This window comes from Trachypithecus francoisi, unplaced genomic scaffold (assembly GCF_009764315.1).
Source record: "Trachypithecus francoisi isolate TF-2019V2 unplaced genomic scaffold, Tfra_2.0 Lachesis_group13, whole genome shotgun sequence".
Classification (NCBI taxonomy): Eukaryota; Metazoa; Chordata; class Mammalia; order Primates; family Cercopithecidae; genus Trachypithecus; species Trachypithecus francoisi.
In genome coordinates, this window is record NW_022681458.1 from 31,423,280 (window position 1) to 31,446,844 (window position 23,565).

A 23,565-nucleotide genomic window follows, 5' to 3' on the forward strand; every position below is an offset into this window, starting at 1 on the left:
GAACTTAATGATTGATTGGAGTACCAGAAGGAGATGGGGAGAATGGAAACAAGCTGGAAAACATACTTTGGGATATTATCCAGGAGAACTTCCCCAACCTAGCAAGAGAGGCCAACATGCAAATTCAGGAAATACAGAGAACACCATTAAGATCTTCCATGAGAAGATCAACCCCAAGACACATCATCAGATACCCCAAGGTCAAAATGAAGGAAAAACTGTTGAGGGCAGCCAGAGAGAAAGGCCAGTTCACCTACAAAGGCAGGCCCATCAGACTAACAGCGGACCTCTCAGTAGAAACCCTACAAGACAGAAGAGATCGGGGCAAATACTCGACATTCTTATAAGAATTTTCAACCCCAAATTTCATATCCAGCCAAACTAAGCATAATAAGCGAAGAAGAAATAAAATCTTTTCCAGACAAGCAAATGCTGAGGGATTTAGTTACCACAGGCCTGACCTGCAAGAGCTCCTGAGAGAAGCACTAAATATGGAAAGGAAAAACCGGTACCAGCCACTGAAAAAACACACCAAAATATAAAGACCAATGACACTACAAAGAAACTGCATCAACTAATGTGCAAAATAAACAAGTACCATCACGATCACAAGATCAAATTCACACATAACAATACGAACCTTAAATGTAAATGGGCTATATGCCCCAATTAAAAGACACAGACTGGCAAATTGGATAAGAAGTCAAGACCCACCTCTGTGTTGTATTCAAGAGACCCATCCCACATGCAAGACACACATAGGCTCAAAATACAGGGATGGAGGAAAATTTACTAAGCAAATGGAAAGTAAAAAATAAATAAATAAATAAAAATTAAAAAAAAAAAAAAGCAGGAGTTGGCCAGGCATGGTGGATCACACCTGTAATCCCAGCACTTTGGGAGGTCAAGGTGGGCAGATCACAAGGTCTGGAGTTCAAGACCAGCCTGGCCAACATGGTGAAACCCCGTCTCTACTAAAAATACAAAAATTAGTCAGGCATGGTGGGGGGCACCTGTAATCACAGCTACTTGGGAGGCTGAGGCAGGAGAATTGCTTGAATCCAAAAGTCAGAGATTGCAGTGGGCCGAGATTATGCCACTGCACTCCAGCCTGGACAACAGAGGAAGATTCTGTCAAAAAAAAAAAAAAGCAGGGGTTGCAATCCTAATCTCTGACAAAACAGACTTTAAACCAACAAAGGTCAACAAAGCCAAAGAAGGGCATTACATAATGGTAAAAGGAACAATTCAACAGGAAGAGCTATTTTAAATACATATGCACCCAATACAGGAGCACCCAGATTCATAAAACAAGTTCTTGGAGACTTACAAAGAGACTTAGACTCCCAAACAATAACAGTGGGAGACTTTAACACCCCAATGTCAGTATTAGACAGATCAATGAGATAGAAAATTAACAAGGATATTCAGGGCTTGAACTAAACTCGAAATCAAGTGGACCTAGTAGATGTCTACGGAACTCTCTACCCCAAATCAACAGAATATACATTCTTCTCAGTGCCACATGGCACTCATTCTAAAATCAACTACATAATTAGAAGTAAAATACTCCTCAGCAAATGCAATAGAAATGAAATCATAACAAACAGTCTCACAGACCACAGTGTAATCAAATTAGGAATTGGGATTAAGAAACTCACTCACAACCACATGATTTCATGAAAACTGAACATTGAAAATTGCTCCTGAATGACTCCTGGGTAAATAATGAAATTAAGGCGGAAATCAAGAAGTTATTTGAAACCAATGAGAACAAAGAGACAACGTACCAGAATCTCTGGGACATAGCTAAAGCAGTGTTAAGAGGGAAATTTATAGCACTAAATATCCACTTCAGAAAGCTAAAAATATCTCAAATCGACATGCTAACATCACAATTAAAAGAGCTAGAAAGGCAAGAACAAACTAATCCAAAAACTAGCAGAAGACAAGAAATAACTAAGATCAGGGAAGAACTGAAGGAGATAGGGACATGAAAAACTCTCCAAAAGAAATTGATAAATCCAGGAGCTTTTTTTTTTTTTAATTAACAAAACAAATAGACCACTAACTAGACTAATAAAGAAGAAGAGAGATAAGAATCAAATAGACACAGTAAAAAATGATAAAGGGGATATCACCAATGACCCCACAGAAATGCAAACTACCATCAGAGAATACTGTAAACACATCTATGCAAATAAATTAGAAAATATAGAAGAAAGGGATAAATTCCTGGATGCATATACCCTACCAAGACTAAACCAGGAAGAAGCTGAATCCCTGAATAGGCCAATAACAATCTCTGAAATTGAGGCAGTAATTAATAGCCTACCAACCAAAAAAAGCCCAGGACCAGATGGATTCACAGCTGAATTCTGCCAGAAATACAAAGAAGAGCTGGTACCATTCTTTCTGAAATTATTCCAAACAATTAAAAAGGAGGGATTCCTCCCTAATTCATTTTATGAAGCCAGCATCATCCTGATACCAATACCAGGAAGAGACACAACAACAAAAAATATCAGGCCAATATCCCTGATGAACATTGATGCAAAAATCCTCAATACAATACTGGCAAACCAAATCCAGCAGCACATCAAAAAAGGTATCCACCATGACCAAGTTGGCTTCATCCCTGGAAAGCAAGGTTGGTTCAACATATGCACATCAATAAACATAATTTATCACATAAACAGAACTAAAGACAAAAAGCACGTGATTATCTGAATAGCCACAGAAAAGACCTTTGATAAAACCCAACATCTCTTCATGTTAAAAATTCTCAATACCTAGGTATTAATGGAATATGTGTCAAAATAATAAGAGCTGTTTATGACAAACCCATAGCCAATATCCTATTGAATGGGCAAAAGCTGGAAGCATTCTCTTTGAAAACCGGTACAAGATAAGGATGCCCTCTCTCACCACTCCTATTCAACATAGTATTGGAAGTTACAGCCAGGGCAATAAGGCAAGAGAAAGAAATAAAGGGTATTAAAATAGGAAGAGAGGAAGTCAAGTTGTCTCAAATTTATAGACAACATGATTGTTATGTAGAAAACCCTGTCATCTCAGCCCGAAAACTTCTTGAACTGATAAGCAACTTCAGCAAAGTCTCAGTTTACAAAATCAATGTGCAAAAATGACAAGCATTCCTTTACACCAACAATAGGCAAGCAGAGAGTCAAATCATGAATGAACTCCCATTCACAATTGCTACAAAGATAATAAAATACCTAGAAATACAGCTAACAAGGGATGTGAAGGACCTTTTCAAGGAGAACTGCAAACCACTGCTCAGGGAAATAAAAGAGGACACAAACAAGTGGAAAAACATTCCATCCTCCTGAATAGGAAGAATCGATATCATGAAAATGGCCATACTACCCAAAGTAATTTATAGATCCAATGCTATTCCCATCAAACTACCATTGACGTTCTTCACAGAATTAGAAAAAAAAAAACTTAATTTATTTTTTTAAATAAAATAATGAGTTTACAATAAATTAAATTTAAAATTTATTTTAAATTTTATATGGTATCAAAGAAGCATCAAAGGAGACCCGTATAGCCAAGACAATCTTGTGCAAAAACAACAAAGCTGGAGGCATCACACTACCTGACTTCAAACTATACTACAAGGTTACAGTAACCAAAAGAGCATGGAACAAAACAGACATATAGAGCAATGGAGCAGAACAGAGACCTCAGAAATAACATCACACATCTACAACCATCTGATCTTCAACAAACCTTATAAAAACAAGCTATGGGGAAAGGATCTCCTATTTAGTAAATAGTGCTGGCAAAACTGGCTAGCCAAATGTAGAAAACTACAACTGGACTCCTTTCTTGTACCTTATACAAAAATTAACTCAAGATCGATTAAAGACTTAAATGTAAAACCCAAAACCATAAAAACCCTAGAAGAAAACCTAGGCAGTACCATTTGGGACACACGCATGGGCAACTAATTCATGACTAAAATGCCAAAAGCAATTGCAACAAAAGCCAATATTGACAAATGGGATCTAATTAAACTAAAGGGCTTCTGCATAGCAAAAGAAACTATCATCAGAGTGAACAGGCAACCTACAGAATGGGAGAAAATTTTTCCAATCAATCCATCTAACAAAAGTCTAATATCCAGAATTTACAAGGAAGTTAAACATATTTACAAGAAAAAAAAAACAAACAAGTCCATCAAAAAGTGGGCAAAGGATATGAACAGACATTTCTCAAAAGAAGACATTTACACAGCTGACAATCATATGAAAAAAAGCTCAACATCACTGATCATCATCAGAGAAATGCAAATCAAAACCACAATGAGATACCATATCATGCCAGTCAGAAAGGCAATTATCAAAAAGTCAGGAAACAATAGATGCTGGTGAGGCTGTGGAGAAATAGGAATGCTTTTACACTGTTGGTAAGAATGTAAATTAGTTTGACCATTGTGGAAGATAGCATGGTGATTCCTCAAAGATCTAGAACCAGAAATACCATTTGACCAAGCACTCCCATTACTGGGTATATACCCAGAGGAAGATAAAGACACATGCACATATATGTTTAGTGCAGCACTATTTACAATAGCAAAGACATGGAACTAACCCAAATGCCCATCAATGATAGACTGGATAAAGAAAATGTGGTACATATATACCATAGAATACTATGCAGCCATAAAAAGGAAAGAGATCATGTGCTTTGCAGGGACATGGATGAAGCTGGAAGCCATCATCCTCAGCAAACTAACACAGGAACAGAAAACCAAACACCACATGCTCTCATTCATAAGTGGGAGTAGAACATTGAGAACACATGGACACAGAGGAGGAACAACACACACCAGGGCCTGTTGTGGGATTGGGGATGAGGTGAGGGAACTTAGGGGGCAGGTCAACAGGTGCAGCAAACCATCATGGCACTCATATAGCTATGTAACAAACCTGCACATTCTGCACATGTGTCTGGTTTTTATTTTTTTATTTTTTAGAAGAAATAAAGAAAAAAAGAGTATTTAACAATAGAAAGGAATGAATTACTAATACATGCTATAATGTGGGTAAATCTCAAAAACGTTATGCTAAGTGAAAGAAGCCAGATTCAAAAGGCCACAGAATGTATGAATCCATTTATATGAAATGTCTAGAAATGCAATCCAATAGAAATAAAAAGTATATTAGTAGTCACCTGGGGCTGGGTGTGGGAATGGGAGTGACACAAGGGATGGGCACAAGGGACATTTTTGGGTGATGAAAATGTTCTTAAATTGGATTGTAGTGGTAGTTGCACAATTCTGTAAATTTACTAAAAGTCATTAAACTGTATATTAGTTTGTTTTCATGCTGTTGATAAAGAAATACCTGAAACTGGGAATACAAAGAGGTTTAATTGGACTTACAGTTCCACATGGCTGGGGAGGCCTCAGAATCATGGCAGGATGTGAAAGGCACTTCTTACATGGTGGCAGCAAGAGAAAAATGAAGAAGCAGCAAAAGCGGAAACCACTGATAAACCCATCAGATCTCGTGAGACTTATTCACTGAGACTTATTATGAGAATAGCATGGGAAAAACCGGCCCTCATGATTCGATTATCTCCCCATGGGTCTCTCCCACAATATATGGGAATTCTGGGAGATACAATTCAAGTTGAGATTTAGTGGGGACACAGCCAAACCATATAATTCCACCCCTGGCCCCTCCGAGTCTCATGTCCTCACATTTCAAAAACAACCATGCCTTCCCAATAGTCCCCCAGAGTCTTAACTCATTTCAGCATTAACCCAAAAGTCCACAGTCCAAAGTCTCATCTGAGACAAGGCAAGTCCCTTCCGCTTATGAGCCTATAAAATCAAAAGCAAGTTAGTTACTTCCTCGATACAATGGAGGTAGAGGTATTGGGTAAATATAGCCATTTCAAATGGGAGAAATTGGCCAAAACAAAGGGGCTACAGGGGGCATGCAAGTCCAAAGTCCAGCGGGACTGTCAAACGTCAAAGCTCCAAAATGATCTCCTTTAACTCCAGGCCTCACATCCAGGTTATGCTGATGCAAGAGGTGGTTTCCCATGGTCTTGGGCAGCTACACCCCTGTGGCTTTGCAGGGTACAGCCTCCCTCCTGGCTGCTTTCACAGGCTGGTGTTGAGTGTCTGTGGCTTTTTCAGGCGCATGATCCAAGCTGTCAGTGGATCTACCATTCTGGGGTCTGGAGGATGGTGGCCCTCTTCTCACAGCTCCACCTGGCAGCACTCCACTAGGGACTCTGTGTGGGGCCTCTAACCCCACATTTCCCTTCCACACTGTGCTAGCAGAGGTTCTCCATGACGGCCCTGGACCTGCAGCAAACTTTTGCCTGGGCATCCAGGTGTTTCTGTATATCTTCTGAAATCTAGATGGAGGTTCCCAAACCTCAATTCTTGACTTCTGTGCACCTGCAGGCTCAACACCATATGGAAGCTGCCAAGACTTAGGGCTTCCACCCTCTGAAGTCACATCTTGAGCTGCACATTGGCCCCTTTCAGCCACAGCTGGAGCAGCTGGGACCCACAGCACCAAGTTCCTCGGCTGCACACAGCACGAGAACCCTGGGCCCAGCCCACGCGACTACTTTTTCCTCCTGGGCCTCTGGGCCTGTGATAGGAGGGGCTGCTGTGAAGGTCTCTGACATAACTTGGAGACATTTTCCCCATGGTCTTGGGGATTAACATTAGGCTCCTTGCTCCTTACTTATGCAAATTTCTGCAGTTGGCTTGAATTTCTCCCCATAAAATGGGTTTTTCTTTTCTGTTGCATAGTCAAGTTGCACATTTTCTGAACTTTTGTGCTCTGTTTCCCTTTTAAAACTGAATGCCTTTTACCGTACCCAAGTCACCTCTTGAATGCTTTGCTGCTGAGAAATTTCTTCCACCAGATAACCTAAATCATCTCTCTCAAGTTCAAAGTTCCATAAATCTCTAGGGCAGGGGCAAAATGCCACCAGTCTCTGCTAAAACATAACAAGAGTCACTTTTGCTCCAGTGCCCTACAAGTTCCTCGTCTCCATCTGAGACCACCTCAGCCTGGTTTTATTGTCTATGTCGCTATCAGCATTTTGGGCAAAGCCATTCAACAAGTCTCTAGGAAGTTCCAAACTTTCCCACATTTCCCTGTCTTCTTCTGAGCCCTTCAAACTGTTCCATCTCCACCTGTTACCCAGTTCCAAAGTTGCTCCCACATTTTTGGGTATCTTTTCAGCAATGCCCCACTCTACTGGTACTAATTTACTATATTAGTTTGTTTTCATGCTGCTGATAAATACCCGAAACTGGGAACATAAATAGGTTTAATTGGAGTTACCTTTCCACATGGCTGGAAAGGCCTCAGAATCATGGTGGGAGGTGAAAGGCACTTCTTACATGGTGGTGGCAAAAGAAAAATGAAGAAGAGGCAAAAACGGAAACCCCTGATAAACCTATCAGATCTCGTGAGACTTACTCACTATCATGAGAATAGCATGGGAAAGACCAGCCCCCATGATTCGATTACCTCCCCCTGGGTCCCTCCCACAACACATGGGAATTCTGGGAGATACAATTCAAGTTGAGATTTAGTGGGGCACAGCCAAACCATATCAAACTGTAAACTTAAAATAGGTTAATTTTATAGTATATAAGTTACATCTCAGTAAAACTAGTCTTAAAAATGTTCCTTTTTAAAATACTATACATTACTAGGCTATAATTTTATTTGAAAGTAGGGATATACAAATGGTCCTAGGAGCTCTTGCCCCATAGGTGGAGTGTCAAACCTCATGACTCCAGGTGTCCGTAATTTCAACAGGGAACAAGAATAAATAGACTATTTCTTGTTTCTGGGGAAGGTGTTTGTAAGCAAATTCACTATGTACACCAAATAACAGGGGTAGGGTTAGAATATTTACAAAGAATAGACTTTTAAATTCCTATATAATTTAGAAGCACTAATTTTAATACAAGGATCTAGCGGTATAAAATATCCTTATATATTAAAACAGATCCTTTAACATCTCTGCAACATAATCTTCTGATAAAATCATTTGAGTTCTGCACTTAAACATTTTAACTGATATCTAATTCAGACAGCTCATTAAATTAGAAGCTTCTTTCCACTTTTGCCCTAGTTTGTTTAAAAGGGAGCCATTCATAGCATATTTCTACAATTATTAATTATACCTTGACCAAGAATATGTATACACATATTATGCAAATACGTATTGTAAGGAACAGAGGCTATAAAAGTAGTTAAAAATGCATATTTGATTTTTGGTGACCAGCGACACATTTTGTCCCTAACATTGCAATCAGGTACCTGGAATGTGATGGGCCTCTTTCCTGGGAAGTTTGGGAAGACAGACTTCCATCAAAGGAGTTTCCTCGGTGGCAGCCTGAAATGGTGGCCTTGGGTGAGATGGAATCTGACTGGAATGTTTCACAAACCACCTGGAGTCCCTTTTGGAGGTAGAGATAGCAGATTAGGTTTTGTTTTTTACTTGTTGTTTTTTTTTTGTTTTCCCTGTAGCTATATCTTCTAGAATTAGCTACCATACTACAACATGGTTCCATATATGGGTTTTTTCACCATAGTTAATTATGATATTATGGGTCAAGGGATTTTGATTTTGTCTCAGAGAGAACAGAAACAGACTTCTAGGGATCACCTGTGTCATTTCAAGCATCAAGCAAAGTAATTTCATATATTTTGTTTCATTTTGTTCTTAATTATTTTCTTTTTCATCTCCATACCCAGTATCTACAGGAGAGTTACACATCAAGAATTCATCATACTAAGGTGAACTGAATGGAAGCATGAGGCTAAAATAGAAGCACTAGGTTAGTAGGAGCTAATCAAATTGAAGCCAGAACATGAGAACAGAAGTGCAAGGTTAACTTTTTTCTTCATTCATCAGCGGAGAGATGCAATATACTTTCCTAATCAGACACAATGACCTTTATTCTGATTTATAAGTACACATTCAGCAGTTCTGTTACCAGGTAGCTTATTTTAATTACATTTAGCTGATAAATGTAATTCTGCCCAGGTAATGTGAGGTATTTTTCCATAGATACTATAGGTGAAATTCTTTACTAAAGTATAAAGACCCTCAACAATCTATCTGGAAGGTTAGCCCTTACAATTTTAACTTTTACACACCAAAATAAGGCATTATTCAACCATGATGGACAGAGACAAATACAGCTAGAAATTCCATGAATTAAGTCTTCTGAACTTGACCATAAAATTCTTTAGCATAAGCATACTATCTGTGCCTCATGTTAGGTGATTTGAGAGATTTAAAAAATTAGATGAATCTGACCCTTAAACTCATGAGCTTACAGTTATGTCTCAAGACAGGTAAGTATAGGTCAGAGAAACATGTCCAATATAAATATAATGCAAGCCACAAACAGCCACATATCTGATTTTAAATTCTGTAGAGGCCACATTAAAAACAATGAAAATGAACAGGTGAAATTGTTTTTAATAATATATTCTTTTTGACCCCTAATTATCATTTCAACATAGAATCAATACAAAAATTATTAAGATGTTTACTTTTTTTTTTTTTTTTTTTTAAGACAGGGTCTCACTTACCCAATTCAGAGTGCAGTGGTGTGATCATGACTCATTGCAACCTCCATGTCCCAGGTTTGGGTGATCCTCTCCACTTAGATTCCCAAGTAGCTGGGACTACAGGCGTGTGCCACTATGCCCCGCTAATTTTTCTATTTTTAGTAGAGACACAGTTTTGCCATATTGCCCAGGCTGGTCTCAAACTCCTGGGCTCAAGCTATCTGCCTGCCTAAGCCTCCTAAAGTGCTGGAATTACAGGTATGAGCCACTGCGCCAAGTCTACACTCTATTTTATACTACATTTTCAAAATCCGCTGTACATTCTACACTCTCAATTTAGACTAGCTGTATTTCAAGTGTTCAATAGCCACACGGGCCTAGAGGCTATCATATTGGACAGTGCAGGCTTAGACTAATTGACTGGTCCTTAAAAGGATAAAATTTAAATGAAGGAAAGAGAAGATTCTAGTTAGAGGAAACAATCTGAGCAAGGATTTGGAGGCTAAAATGAGCAGGCACTGTAAGTTAGAGATAATAGATAACTGACTGAAGGGATAATCAGAGACAGGGTTACTTAACAAAGGTGGTGCCAAGTGGTGGGAGGCACAAAAAAACAGGGAGAGGAATTTGGTCTTCAATAGGATCCACTATAGGTTCCTAAGGAGAAAGGGACATGATAAAAGGATGGCACTTGCATAAAATGCCTTACGTGGAATGATGAGTTAATAAATAAATGATATATTAGGAAATTAGTCAGTAACTATTAGTGGTATTTATGCAAAGAAGAACAGTCTAGAAGTAGAAAATTCAATTAGGTAGGTTCAACTGCAATTTAGTTATGAGGGCCTGGATTTAGAGGATAGCAGTGGACATAAAGAATAAAGAAAACATCTGAGCAACATAAAGAAAAGAAGGCAATATGACTTAGCAGGAAATCAAATCAAGAGGATTAAGTATAACATAATATGAGATGTATATATTTCATTGTATCTAAGATGTCATCATTTAGAAGACACACCATTATTTTATGTAACGTTAAGAAAAAAATACCCTATTAATTAAACTAGGACATTTTACTTCTATCATTGGGGATTTTTAATTGTATACTTGTTGAAAGAGCTATTTTACATCTATTTAGGCACAGCTGTTTTATTATATTTCCACCCTGTGTATATGTAAGAGGAAAGTATAAGTGAAATAAATTGGGGTAGGTATTCCTAAAACTACTTCACATTTAAAATTTTCAACCCTGAATTGTTAATATTTGAGTTTTTCCAAAGAATAACCTCCTCTATATCAAAAGTGTTATCTCTTGAAATACTTCTCCACTATTCCCTCTGACATATGCCTATAATCCACTGACCCTGATGATGCAAATTTAGATGCTGGAAATGACCAAATTCATGCTGCACAAGAATTACAACCATATCAAGACAGCTACCAGTAGGGAGATTATAAAAGGCCAAAGATTGTCAAGAATACTCAATTTCAAATATGTTAAATGTGAAAAATATATACATCTTACAGCATATAAATCACAGTGTCTGTACTTAGTAATTGCTCAGTAAATGGTAGATGTAATAGGACTCCAAAATTTCCAGATTGGAGGGTAAAAAGAGTGATAATCTTCCTGGCAGTAGTAGCAGTTGGAAAGAGGATCCAATTTTGATGGAAGGCAGCAAGTTTCACTTTGCACATGTTGAATTGAAAGTCAAAGCAGTTCATTTAATGCCACAAGTTAATGGTAGTATTGATTTCTATGTAGCTTTCAATTACTCTGGCCTTCATTTCTTTCTTTTCTTGATCAAACATGACAAATTTGCACTGAATTATATTCTGCATCTTATATCATATTTTGCATCTTCTGTTTTATGTGGGTTAGTCTTGACCCCTCATTAAACTTTAAAATTCCTTAAGGGGTAGGACTATCTTATAACTCCTTCCAATTCCCTCTTCCTGACCTCCGGCAGCATTATTCTACCTACCTTAGAGTTACTTAACAAACATTAGAGGATTCAATAATTGAGAACAAGGTGATATGTTATTTAATCTGGGATGTAATGATAACTAACATTGAGTGTTACATGTAAGCCACTGAGATAAAGCACAACTCATTACACACTAAGCACTGAGATAAAATACTAGTCGTATATTGTCTTGTTTCCACACCTCCATGCTTTGGGGAGATACAGAAAATTAATTTTCATACACAACTGATAAAAAACCTGAGGCTGTTAAAAGTTGCACATTCAGAAAGGAGGAGTGGCTTTGAGCCTGGTAGTACGATTCTAGAAATCATGTCTTTACCTTCACACTATACTATGTCCAAGGACTTACTGCCTCCCTTCTTATGATTATAATAAACTAACCTCTAAGTGTCTTGCATCTTGATTTGGCGATTCACAGGTCCGGTTTTGACTGTTGATAGGAGAACTTCTCTTAGCTGAAAAGATGGAAGAAGTTCCACCGTTTTATAAGGTTATAAGTTCTTTTTATTTCATAAGTGCATTTCATTTTCAAATAGAAAAGCTATTTTAATAGAACATTATTACTTTAAAAGAAGACATTAATGCATATTGTAAGATAAATTCAAATAACCAATTCAAAAATCTTAGCATTTTTTTGGTTATCAATGTGGATATTCATCTCTTCAGTCTGACTCAGTAAGTTAAGGTGCTAAAAAGTGGCAATACTAAAAATATCAATAATAGTTAACACCTACTCAGCACCTTATATATACAAAGTTCTCTAAGCATTTTACATATACAGTCATGCATCACTTAAGGACAAAGATACTTTCTGACAAAGGTGTTGTTAGGCAATTTCATCATTGTGCAAACATCATAGAGTTTACTTACACAAACCTAGGTGGTATAGCCACCCACACATCTAGGCTATATTACATAGCCTAGCGCTTCTAGGCTGCAAACCTGTATGGTACATTACTGTATTGAATCCTGTAGGCAATCATAACACAATGGCATTTGTGTATCTAAACACAGAAAATATACAGTAAAAATACGGTATAAAAGATAACAAATTATACACCTATATAGAGCACTTACCATGAATGGAGCTTGCAAGAATGGGTGTTGCTCTGGGTGAGTCAGTGAGTGAGTAGTGAGTGAATATGAAGGCTTTGCTAAATTTATTTTTAAAAAGTTTTTATTCTTTAATAATAAATTAACTTTAGCTTACTATAACTTTTTTACTTTATAAACTTTTTAGTTTTTTAAACTTTTTGACTCTTTTGTAATAATACTAAGCTTAAAATAAATACATCATACAGCTGCACAAAAATATTTAATTTCTTTCTAACTATTCTATAAGCTTTTTAATATAGTCATATATTTATAAATTTATATATTTATTTACTTTTATTTATATATTTTTATCTTTTATACTTTTAATATATTTTATAGTATATATTGCTACATATACTAGCATGTAGTATGTATAGTATGTATTAAAAAGTACAAAAGTGTATTTTATGGTTTTTATATACTTGTTTTATACTCTTACATATTTATTTGATTTAAAAAAAAATTTTTTTTTTGAGACGGAGTTTTGCTCTTGTTGCCCAGGCTGGAGTGCAATGGCGTGATCTCGGCTCAATGCAACCTCCACCTCCCAGGTTCAAGCAATTCTCCTGCCTCAGCCTTCTCAAATAGCTAGGATTATAGGTATGCACCACCAAGCCCAGCTAATTTTGTATTTTTAGTACAGATGGGGCTTTTCCGTGTGGGTCAGGCTGGTCTCGAACTCCTGACCTCAGGTGATCCACCCACCTCAGCCTCCCAAAGTGCTGGGATTACAGGTGTGAGCCACTGCGCCCGGCCAACTTTTTTGTTTTAAAACAAGTGCAGCGACTGCTTACTCACTATGTGCCAGGCATCCTCATTTTTGGTTAAGAACAAGACACAAACACACACATTAGCCTAGGCCTACCCGGCATCAAGATCATCTGTATCACTGTCTTCCACCTTCATGTCTTGTCCCAAAGGAAGCTCTTCAGGGGCAATACCACACATGGAATTGTCATCTTTTATGATAACAATGCCTTCTTCTGGAACATCTCCTAAGAGATCTGCCTAAGATTGTTTTACAGTTAACTTTTTTAAAATAATAAAAATGGATAGTAGGAGTAGAAGAAATATACTCTAAAATAACAATTAAAAGTATGGTATAGTAAATACATAAACCAGTTATATAGTTGTCAGTTATTATTATAAAGTATTATGTGCTGCATATAATTGTATGGGCTATACTTTTATAAAACAGGCAGTGCAGTAGGTTTGTTTGAACCAGCATCACCACAAATACATGAGTAATGCCTTGCACTGTGTTACCATGGCTATGAAACCACCAGGTGACAGGAGTTTTTCACCTCCATTATGATTTTATGGGACCACTGTCGTACACACAGTCATTGACCAAAATGTTGTTATGTGGAACAAAACTATAACTCATTTAACCCTTAAAATACTCAACAATACTACCATATTATTATCCCAATTTTACAGGGGAAGAAACTAAGATACAGTGAGTTAAACTTGCCCAAGGTCACTTGACCCTTGCATGAAGGTTATAGCCCAGACTGACTTTAGAGTCTGTGCTTTAACTATTACATTAAGCTGTCCTGGAGGTAAAATTCAAATCAGTTACATCTTTACCTGAGGACCAGGAACAGCGGGAAACTAAGATGGCAATGTCTCATTCAAACTGTGAGTAAACTGGTGCTGAGAAGGAAGGTGATTTATCAAGGTCACCACGTGCCATTGCTTTTTCTTCTGGCCATGCTGTCTAAGCTGAGTCTAATTTCCCCTCAGATGCTGGGTACTGCTTCAAGTCCACAGGCATCAGGCAAAGGGAAAAGAAACCCACTGTGAATATCATCCAGAAACAAAAGGAGGGTGAGGTAAATAGCCCAAGTACTTCCATGGAGGGACATGGTTTCTTAGTAGTTTTTATATATGTGTTAAATTATAGCTTAGATATTAATAAAAAAGATTGTTTATTATCTGCACAAAACCCTTATGAATAAAGCAAATTATATATGTGTGTGTGTGGTATATTTTAAAAATATATATGTATGTATGTATATGCTTCTGTAGATTTTCCACACAATTTATTTCTTTTTAAATTTCATTATTAATGCTAAAAATAGAGTTGAGAATAGAAGACCAGAATTTATTAAGCACTTACTATAAAGCAGGCACTTAATGCACTCTCATTTACTTCTTACTAAAAAGCCCTATAAGGTGGCATTATCACCTCAATTTTACATACATGGAAGTGCTTAGTAAAGTTAGGTTATATAAATAGTAAGAGATAGATTTAGAGATTTAGAGATAGATAGTGTGAGCCTGCCATGCACTTTTCAATCTATCATGTTGTGTTCTTTCTACAATTGAACAATGGGACTATGTCATTAGACAATTCCTAAAGAGAAATGCTTAGATAGCAATACAACACTAAGATGATTTTTGTTAAGGAGCCTCTATTCCATTTACCATGATGATGATGATAACATAATAATGATAATAATAATAATCGCAGCTGCCACTTACTATGTGCCAGACATTCTTTTAAGCAGTTTTACATATATTAGCTCCATTCCTCGGAACAATCTTGTAACTAGTATTAATATGATATTTACATTCTCAGTTTACAGATGAAGAAGCTGAGGAGCAGGAAGTCTAAATGAATTGCCCAAAGTCCATGCTCTTGATTCAGAGTAGTTTTTCCTCATGTGAATAAGCCCTATTTCAGGACACTTAAATAACTCCATGGAGATATTTGCTTCTTTTTGACTTCTTAGAGGCAAATTATCCCATCACTCTAACTACTACGTGTGAGGGAATCTGCTAAAACTGTCCCACTGAGTGTCCAAGTTACAAACCTGTAATGATGTTCCTGATGGGCTTCACCAGTGCGGTGAAGCCAGAGACTTCAGGCTGTCTGTGTTCCCACATGGGCTGCCATATGACAAGCCCACTGGCCAGACGGAAGGTGAGGTCAGATTCCTAGGGGGGAAGAGAAGATCTATGTCCAATAACTGACATGTAACAACTGCTTAAAGGGACCAATCAATGCAAGCATTAATATCATTCATAAGGGTATTTTCAGAGTGGATTTATCTGCCAAACCTTCTCTCATCAGTCAGAGGAATGTTTCTAGAGTAAACCAATGACCCAAAGTTATCACTGCAATTACTATGAAAATCCCAGTTGTCTGCTTTATCCAAAACTAATGACCAATCAAAACATAGCTTTGGGCAAAGCATGGAATACACAAACTATAGTTTTGTGTTTGTAGTGGTTGAAACTTGTTTATTTCAAGAGTCTTGGCAGATCTCTTCACTTTGGTTATTATTATCATTCCTCTTAATTATTTAGTTGTCCTTATTTCTCCCTCATAAGGCAAAATACTCAGATACTGGCTATTTTGACATTCTATTATCCAGTCCATCTCTTTTTTTACATTTTAGGGAAATAGGCACATATAATTTGACCTTTCATAGTGTATTATTTTGTAATGTTGTCTTCTTAACAACCTTTAATTTCTTGAGGGCAAGGATAAATCAAGCATCCTCCTTCCCTCTCAGCCTTGAGCATCATCACAATGTTTAACAGCATTAGGAACTGGGTACACAACAGATACTCAATAAATACTTGCTGAATAGGGCTGACTTTATTACCCATACTCACTCAATTTATCTGTGATTCAAAGTATCTTTCAAGAGCATATCCTCTGCTATCATATTGTATAAGTACAAATATGTGACATTCTGAGATTATATCTTAAACACCTCAGTCTCTCAAAACAGTGTAAAGATAGAAGTAGAGTATGTGATCACAGATTAACGAATACATCTGAGACCCAGGAACTCACTTACAGCAGTGATTTGCAACCCCAGCTTGCATATTATAATCACCAGGGGAGCTTTTAAATCTAAGTGGCCTAGGTATCACTTACCTTTCCTACCCAGACCCATTAAATTAGAATCCTGTGAGATGTTCTAATATCCCCCTGATGACTCTCACACATAACTGGGGTTGAAAACCATTGAGATTGAAGGAAAAGAATTCAGAAGCAACTGGAAAAATAGAAAAAGAAAAGCAACTCTGTACCTAGTAAAAAGAAACCTAAAGGCTAGCCTGAGATTCTGTCACCACTTGGCAACACAGCCACACAGTTCCCACAATAGGAAAGTCTCTAGAATTCTCTGTGGAGTATTAGAAAAGCACATAAAGCATTTGGTTAAATTCATTCTGCATATATTCTGTAAATATTTATAGAACACCTACCATATACCCGGTACTATTCTAGGTTTTAAATACAACAGTGAACAAGGCATACAAAAATCTCTGTTCATAGTGTAGAGAGGAAGTGAAGGGCTGTCTCAGACAAAGTGTTGTCATTTTAGACCAGAGAATCAGGTGAAGCCTTATTGAGAAAGTGACATTTGAGTAAAGTTCTGAATGAAATGAAGGAGCTGTCATGTAGCTATCTCCAGGAAAAGTATTCCATGAAAGAGGATCAGCAAACACAAAGGCCCTAAATGTGCCTAGTGTGTTCAGAAATAGCCAAGAGATTGTGTGCCCAGAGTCAGGTGAATGTGAGAAAAGTAGAAAAAAAATTGGAGAAGTCATTGAGTGCCAGATAATATACTGCCTGATAGGTCTTGATAAGGACTTTAGCAATTATTAAGATGGGAAGCCACTGGAAGGTTTCAAGTAGCAGAGTGACATGATTGGATGTATATTTTAATAGGTTCACTCAGGCTGTTGAAAATAGTTTGAGAAAGGGCAACAGTGAAAGAAGAGACTATTTTGGAAGCTATTGTTATCATCTAGGTGAAAGATGATTAGACAGGGGTACTAATAGAGGGCAAAATGATAAGTGGTAGATTCTCAATGCATTTTGAAGATACAACTTACAGAAATTGCTAATTGTCTGGATGTGGAGTGTGAGAGAAAAAGATGTCAAGGATTTTTGGCTTTGCAATTAAGAAAGATACGTAAGATGAAGTAGGAGCAGATTTGGGGATTTCAGAAGCCTGGTTTTAGACATGTTAAGTTTGAGATCTCTGTTAAACATTAAGCTAGAGATACCAAGTAAGCAGTTAGACAGCTGTGAAGTTAAGAGGAGAGTAACCCAAATTCCCTTGGAATGGACACGACGAAGTCTGCGTGGTATTGTATGTAGAAACAGGAAAGTAACATTAAGCAAATCTTACTAGATTTGTCTCCACAAATACAGGAAACGAAACCTCAATTGACCTTGTTTTAATGATTTATTAGTTTCTGAGCTCAGTCCTTTTCCATGTTTCTCATGAGAAATCTTAACACAAGTAAAATTCCAGTGGAAACTGCAGCAGGGAGTGATCTCTCTTGTACTGAAATCCTGGGCTTTAACATCTGATCTGTTAGCATGACACAGCACTCACTGATGGTCATGGCCATTATTTTGTTTTACTTGATACATCTCCAAGTAGATTGTATATTTCTTGAATATAAGTTGAGATCTCCTTCTTCTGTGCATTTCCTCAACATCATCAATACAATACCAAACTAATATGTTCATCAATTGAACTTGTTTTACCTTCTCCAAATAAATCCAATCACTCTTCGGACCTGAATGCCTGTAGCACCTGTGGCCTTCTCTTGTGTTGGTATCTTCCTTTGTAAGTCTTCCTAACTTGGATGAATGTATAAACTCAGGGCCTCTAATGTCTCTTCTAGAGTTTCTTTTAATGGAACACACAATGCTATGTATACATACACAAGCAGAAACTCAACAACTGGAGAGGACACGCTTTATCATCCAAACAGTTGTGAAGCAGGTAGTCTAGAAGGTCCTGAGAAAAGCCAGAAATGTAAGCACATGTAGAGGTAATATCCCCACATTTCAGATACTTTTCTTGCTTTCACTGAGAACCTGTTTCCATGATGTCATAAAGCAATTCTGAATGTATTTACTAGTAGCTTAGAGAGATTTAAAGAAACAACTATTATTTTAAGTTCCATTTTAAAGTTGTTTACTTTACACATATGGATTTTGTTAAAATCCCCTGAAGGGCTTACTTTTTGTTTTATTTCTTGCTGTTTCTCCAGTACATTGAACAGTAGTTAGCATATAGCAGGCACTTGATAAGTATTTGTTGAAAAAATAAGTGAACATGACAAAATCATGACAACGTTGATACCATATTTAAAGAAGATGCCTTAGTTTAACAAACATTCATCATTTTTCACTGATAAAATTAAATTTGATCTAAAATTAATAATATATTTCACAGGATTTTCAGACTATGAATTTTATATAAACTATTTGAGCTAATTATAAATTAAAAGAATATAAAATATGCATTGAATAATACACTATATTGCAAAAGCATTAGTCATTTATATTAGGTTTATTTACAAATTAGTGAACTAATTTATTCACTTAATATTATTTAAATACCTATTAAACACAGATACTATGTTAGTTATCATGGGTGCAATGATAATTCCTACAAACAGACCATTTAGAATCTAACGGGGAAGACAGCCACATAAAGAGATGATAATAAACAAAGTATAAAAATAAACCTGTACCTAGAATATTATGGAAGTAGAGAAAGAGGGAAAGATGGATCTCAAATGAAGTCCTAAAGGATAAGTAGGAGTTTTCTAGAAAGAGAAGTGAGGTATGAGGGCATTCCAGTCAGCAAGACCAACATGAGAAAAGATCTGCTATGTTCTTGGGGAGACTTCAAACATCTGGAGTTCACAGACAGGAGAAGTAGTCAGACAGGTCATAGAGGGCCCAGTTTACCAGACTAAGAAGCTGGAGTTGTACTCTCTGTATGATGAGAAATCACCGAATTATTTTAAGTATGTTGGTGATATTGTCTACATTTTTGATAGGTCACCTTGGTGTTGAGGTTAGATTTTATGAGACAAGCCAGGAGACTGCATCTAGCAAGAAAGTGGTCCAAGTAAACAGTCCATGTAAGATATGATAAAAGCTTGGTTTAAGGTAGTTAAGTAGGAATGAAAAATATGTAATAAATTTGGGAAATATTTAGGAGAACAAATGAGTAGGACTCTGCGATTAGTGGAATGTGCAAGTAAGGATGAGGGATAGTGAAAGGTAGTTTGAGTTTTTGTGAATACATCCATTATCTAAAATATAGAATCTTGGGATGGGGCTCATTACAGGTGCAGTTTGAATTTCCCATGGATTATCTGTTTGGAAAAGTCATTTGACAATTTAGTCTAACAGGCAAAGATAGGAGCCTGGATTTGAAATGTATAATTAGGTGACCTCAGCATGCAGGGCACACATGGTAAATGAAGCCGAAGGAAGTCTTCCTAGGAGAAAGGAGAGTGAAAAGAACAAAGTGTGAAGAATGCATCTCTGGAGAACCCCAATGTTAAAGGGGCAGACAAAAAAGATGAGCTCTCAATAGAGATAGAGCAGACAGAGTCAGAGATGCAAGAAGAACCAGAAGGGTGTGGTGTCATCATGCGAACTGAAAGAAAAGGGCATGATGGTAGTTTCAAATGCAGCTGAGGTTTAATGAAATGAGGGCTGCAAATAGAGATTAGATTCAACAACTCAGAGGTTGTTCATGACCTGAGTGAAAAAAAAAAGAAAACAAAAAAATCCTCTGGTATAGAAACCTAAAAAACTGTAGTTTTATAGAAAATCAGATGGGATTGGGTTTGAATTCCATCTTGGTTACTCACAATCTTTCCCATTATCTCTATGGACCTGAATTTCCCTTCTGGTAAAATGGAGAAAAGATATACACATCCCTGTGGGTAGTTGTAAAAATTAGAAATGATAGTGAAAATATTCTGTCACATAACAGAGGCAAATAGAAGCAAGAATAAGAGATTGAAGAGTAAATAAATGGGAGGTGAGGATATGGAGGCATGGGTTCATGCTTTGATTAAATTTTGGCCTCCCACGCCTCCTACAGGACCATGTCTTATACAAGCCCCATCCTGCAACACTAAGTGCTGAGTGGGAACCTGAGGAGGAAAATCAAGGAAAGAACTGACAAGCGGGGCAGCGCAGCACACTGGGTTTAGAGACCACGGTGTTGCAGAAACATTAGTCTGGATGGTTGTGTGGTTTCCCCAGCAGCATGCAGATTTCTGGGTAGGGATAGAAAATGTGAATTTTGGTCTTGATCTGGAGTTGGAGTCATGAAAGGCAACTGCAAAGAAGCATAGGGATAAAAGGATGTTAATGATGCTGGTGAGGGGAAGTTTACATGGGTAGGGAAAGACGACAGGCTCCAACAGAGCCTGATAACGGCAGGCAAATGAAAGATGTAAGGCAGTGGCTCTTAGTCAGGACCAATTCCCTTCCACACACCCATCTGTGAACATTTGGCAACATTTGGAGTCATCTGTGGTTGGCACAACTCAGGGGCAATAGGGTGTTACTGGCATCTAATGGATGGAGGCCAGAGACTCTACTAAATATCCTACAATGCACTGAACAGTGTCCCACAACAAAGAATTATCTGGCCCCAAATGCCAACAGTGCCAAGACCGAGAAATCCTGATCTAGAGATTGTACATTCCCCAACAACTTGAAAAAAACAGATATCTCTCAAGCAGAAAAGGCCTTATGGCAAAAATTATCAAATGAATACTTTTTATTCTCTACAGCATCAAGAACAATGCTTTCCTCACAGCAATGACAAAATGATGAAACTATAATGATAATATAATAATATAAAAATGTTAATATCACCAATAATTGTTTATGTATATCAACCACTGTGTCGTATTTTGTATGAATTGTCTTACTCCTTTATAAATGCTCCATTCCCAAGCTATAAGTTAAACATGAGGATCTTCAGCCAGCTTTTCCAATTATTTGAGTAGTCTCTCCTGAAAAGAGACCTTGCTTCTTTTCTACTAATAATACATAATACCAGCAGCAATAAAATACCAACACCAAAGACAACTAACATTTGTTAATGACTTTCTTTGTATCAGGTTAAATACTATAACTTGTTCAATCTTCACAATGCCGTATAAATTTATTCTTAGGTCCAATTCATACTTGAGAAAACGGAGGTTTATAGAAATTATTTGCACAATCTCCTATAGAGCGCAGTAGGCACTGGATTCAAATACAGGCTTATCTGTTTCCAAAACTTAGACTCCCATCCATGTCTTAAAAATAAAATTACAGCCACCCTGGGCACTCCTATATTCCCACATTTTTCCAGGTGATATTTGTCAACATATAAACATCTTTTTGGGGCTACTTTTTAAGAAGACTTCTTTCCTGTCCTCTCCATTTTAACGGCTTCATTTCTAAATATGCTGTTTTTAGCAGTTGGATCAGCTTCTGATAATGACAAGTCTACTCAGTGTGTCAGTCATTAAATATTTATTGAGAGCCTCATATATGACAGACACTATTTGCGACACTAGAGATACAGTTGTCATCAGGAAAGGCAGACTCCCTTCACTCAAGGATCTCTGTTCAGTGAGGCTGAAGGGCAACAAACATGCAGACAAATACATAAATAATTCCAGCTTCTGGTAAGTGCTAACAAGGAAAAAAATGTAGGATAGCTTGCTAGTTGCTCGAGAGTAGCCAGGAAAGTACTTTCTGAAGTGTTGCCATTTGAGTTGTGAGTAAACTAATGACAAGTACATGGCCATGTGAAAATCTGAGTGTAGAAGGTAGGGTCAGTGTCTCAAGTTGAAAAAAACAGTGCAAGGATCTGAACACAAAAATGCACTTGTCAAGTTTGAGCGTGAGCCTCCCACTAGCTTGAAGGTGGTTAGTGAATGAGAGAAAGGCCAGTGAGATAGAGGGAGTTGAGGCCCAGGAGGTGCGCAGGGGTAGGTCCTGCAGGGCTCACAGGCCAGGTGGACAGTCTCTATTAAAGCAGAGCTTCTTACTAAGTATCACCTGTATAAAATACTTTAAAATGGAAAGCTAGAGATTTTAAAATGGCAGTTTAATTTAACTTGACACCTAAAGAGTTTAGTATGTTTGATGGGCAATGCGGTCAGTGTGTGTGTTGCATTTTGGGAATTTATAGGTAGTTTCAAATCTATTTCTCCTAGCAATGGGGAGAGTTAACGGAAAGTGAATTTTTTAGGAAACTAAAAATGAATGAAAATACTCTCTAATCTGTTCCCTTTATGGTGACTGTTAATGTTCAGAACCACCTTCATAAATACATTGCTAAGTTGAACCACAGTTAACTTGATCCATTTACTGGATTATAATATTCTATTAAAGAGTAGACGAACATATCAATTCTTATCTTAGCACTTAAGTGAAATGTGTTAATTTATTCATTCACAGAAGTAACAAATAGTTCTTGATTTCTTTTCACACGTTGGAACTGCAGTGTGTGTCTTACATATACTCACCCTGTGTTAGAGCAACTGAGGGGTTAAGTAATATCAACAAAATCACACAGCTAAAAAGTGGTGGCACAGTGATTTCAAATTATATTGTCTCCTCCAAGTGGACATGATTGTATTTTGAGATGACTAGTTTCCATGTAATCCTATGTTTTGTAATTTAAGCATTTAAAAATATTTTAAAAAGCAATTCTTAGGCTATACCCAACTGTCTAAAAGTCTATAGAGCATAACAAGTTAAAACTTACTTTTTTCGTTTTGAGACAGTCTCGCTTTGTCATCCAAGCTGGAGTGCAGTGGCGTGTTCTAGGTTCACTGCAGCCTGTGCCTCCCAGGTTCAAGAGATTCTCCTGCCTCAGCCTCCAGAGTAGCTGGGGCCACAGGTGTGCACCACTACGCCTGGCTAATTTTTGTATTTTTAGTAGAGATGGAGTTTTGCCATGTTGGCCAGGCTGGCCTGGAACTCCTGACCTCAAGTGATTCACCTGCCTCCACCTCCCAAAGTTCTAGGATTACAGGAGTGAGCCACTGCACCCCACTAAAATTTAGACACTGTA

General features: G+C 37.4%; 1 protein-coding gene across 3 annotated transcripts in view; it reads right to left on the bottom strand.

Annotated features, from left to right (window-relative positions):
• Window positions 1–23,565, bottom strand: part of UNC80 (unc-80 homolog, NALCN channel complex subunit) — a 229,458-nt gene that overhangs the window by 199,548 nt on the left and 6,345 nt on the right. For all 3 annotated transcript variants that reach the window (XM_033230431.1, XM_033230433.1, XM_033230432.1), the window contains exons 5-7: window positions 15,505–15,628; window positions 11,972–12,045; window positions 8,340–8,479 (exon numbers count right to left, since the gene is read on the bottom strand). In XM_033230431.1, the coding sequence (XP_033086322.1) occupies window positions 8,340–8,479; window positions 11,972–12,045; window positions 15,505–15,628 (338 nt within the window). The remainder of the gene's footprint in view (window positions 1–8,339; window positions 8,480–11,971; window positions 12,046–15,504; window positions 15,629–23,565) is intronic.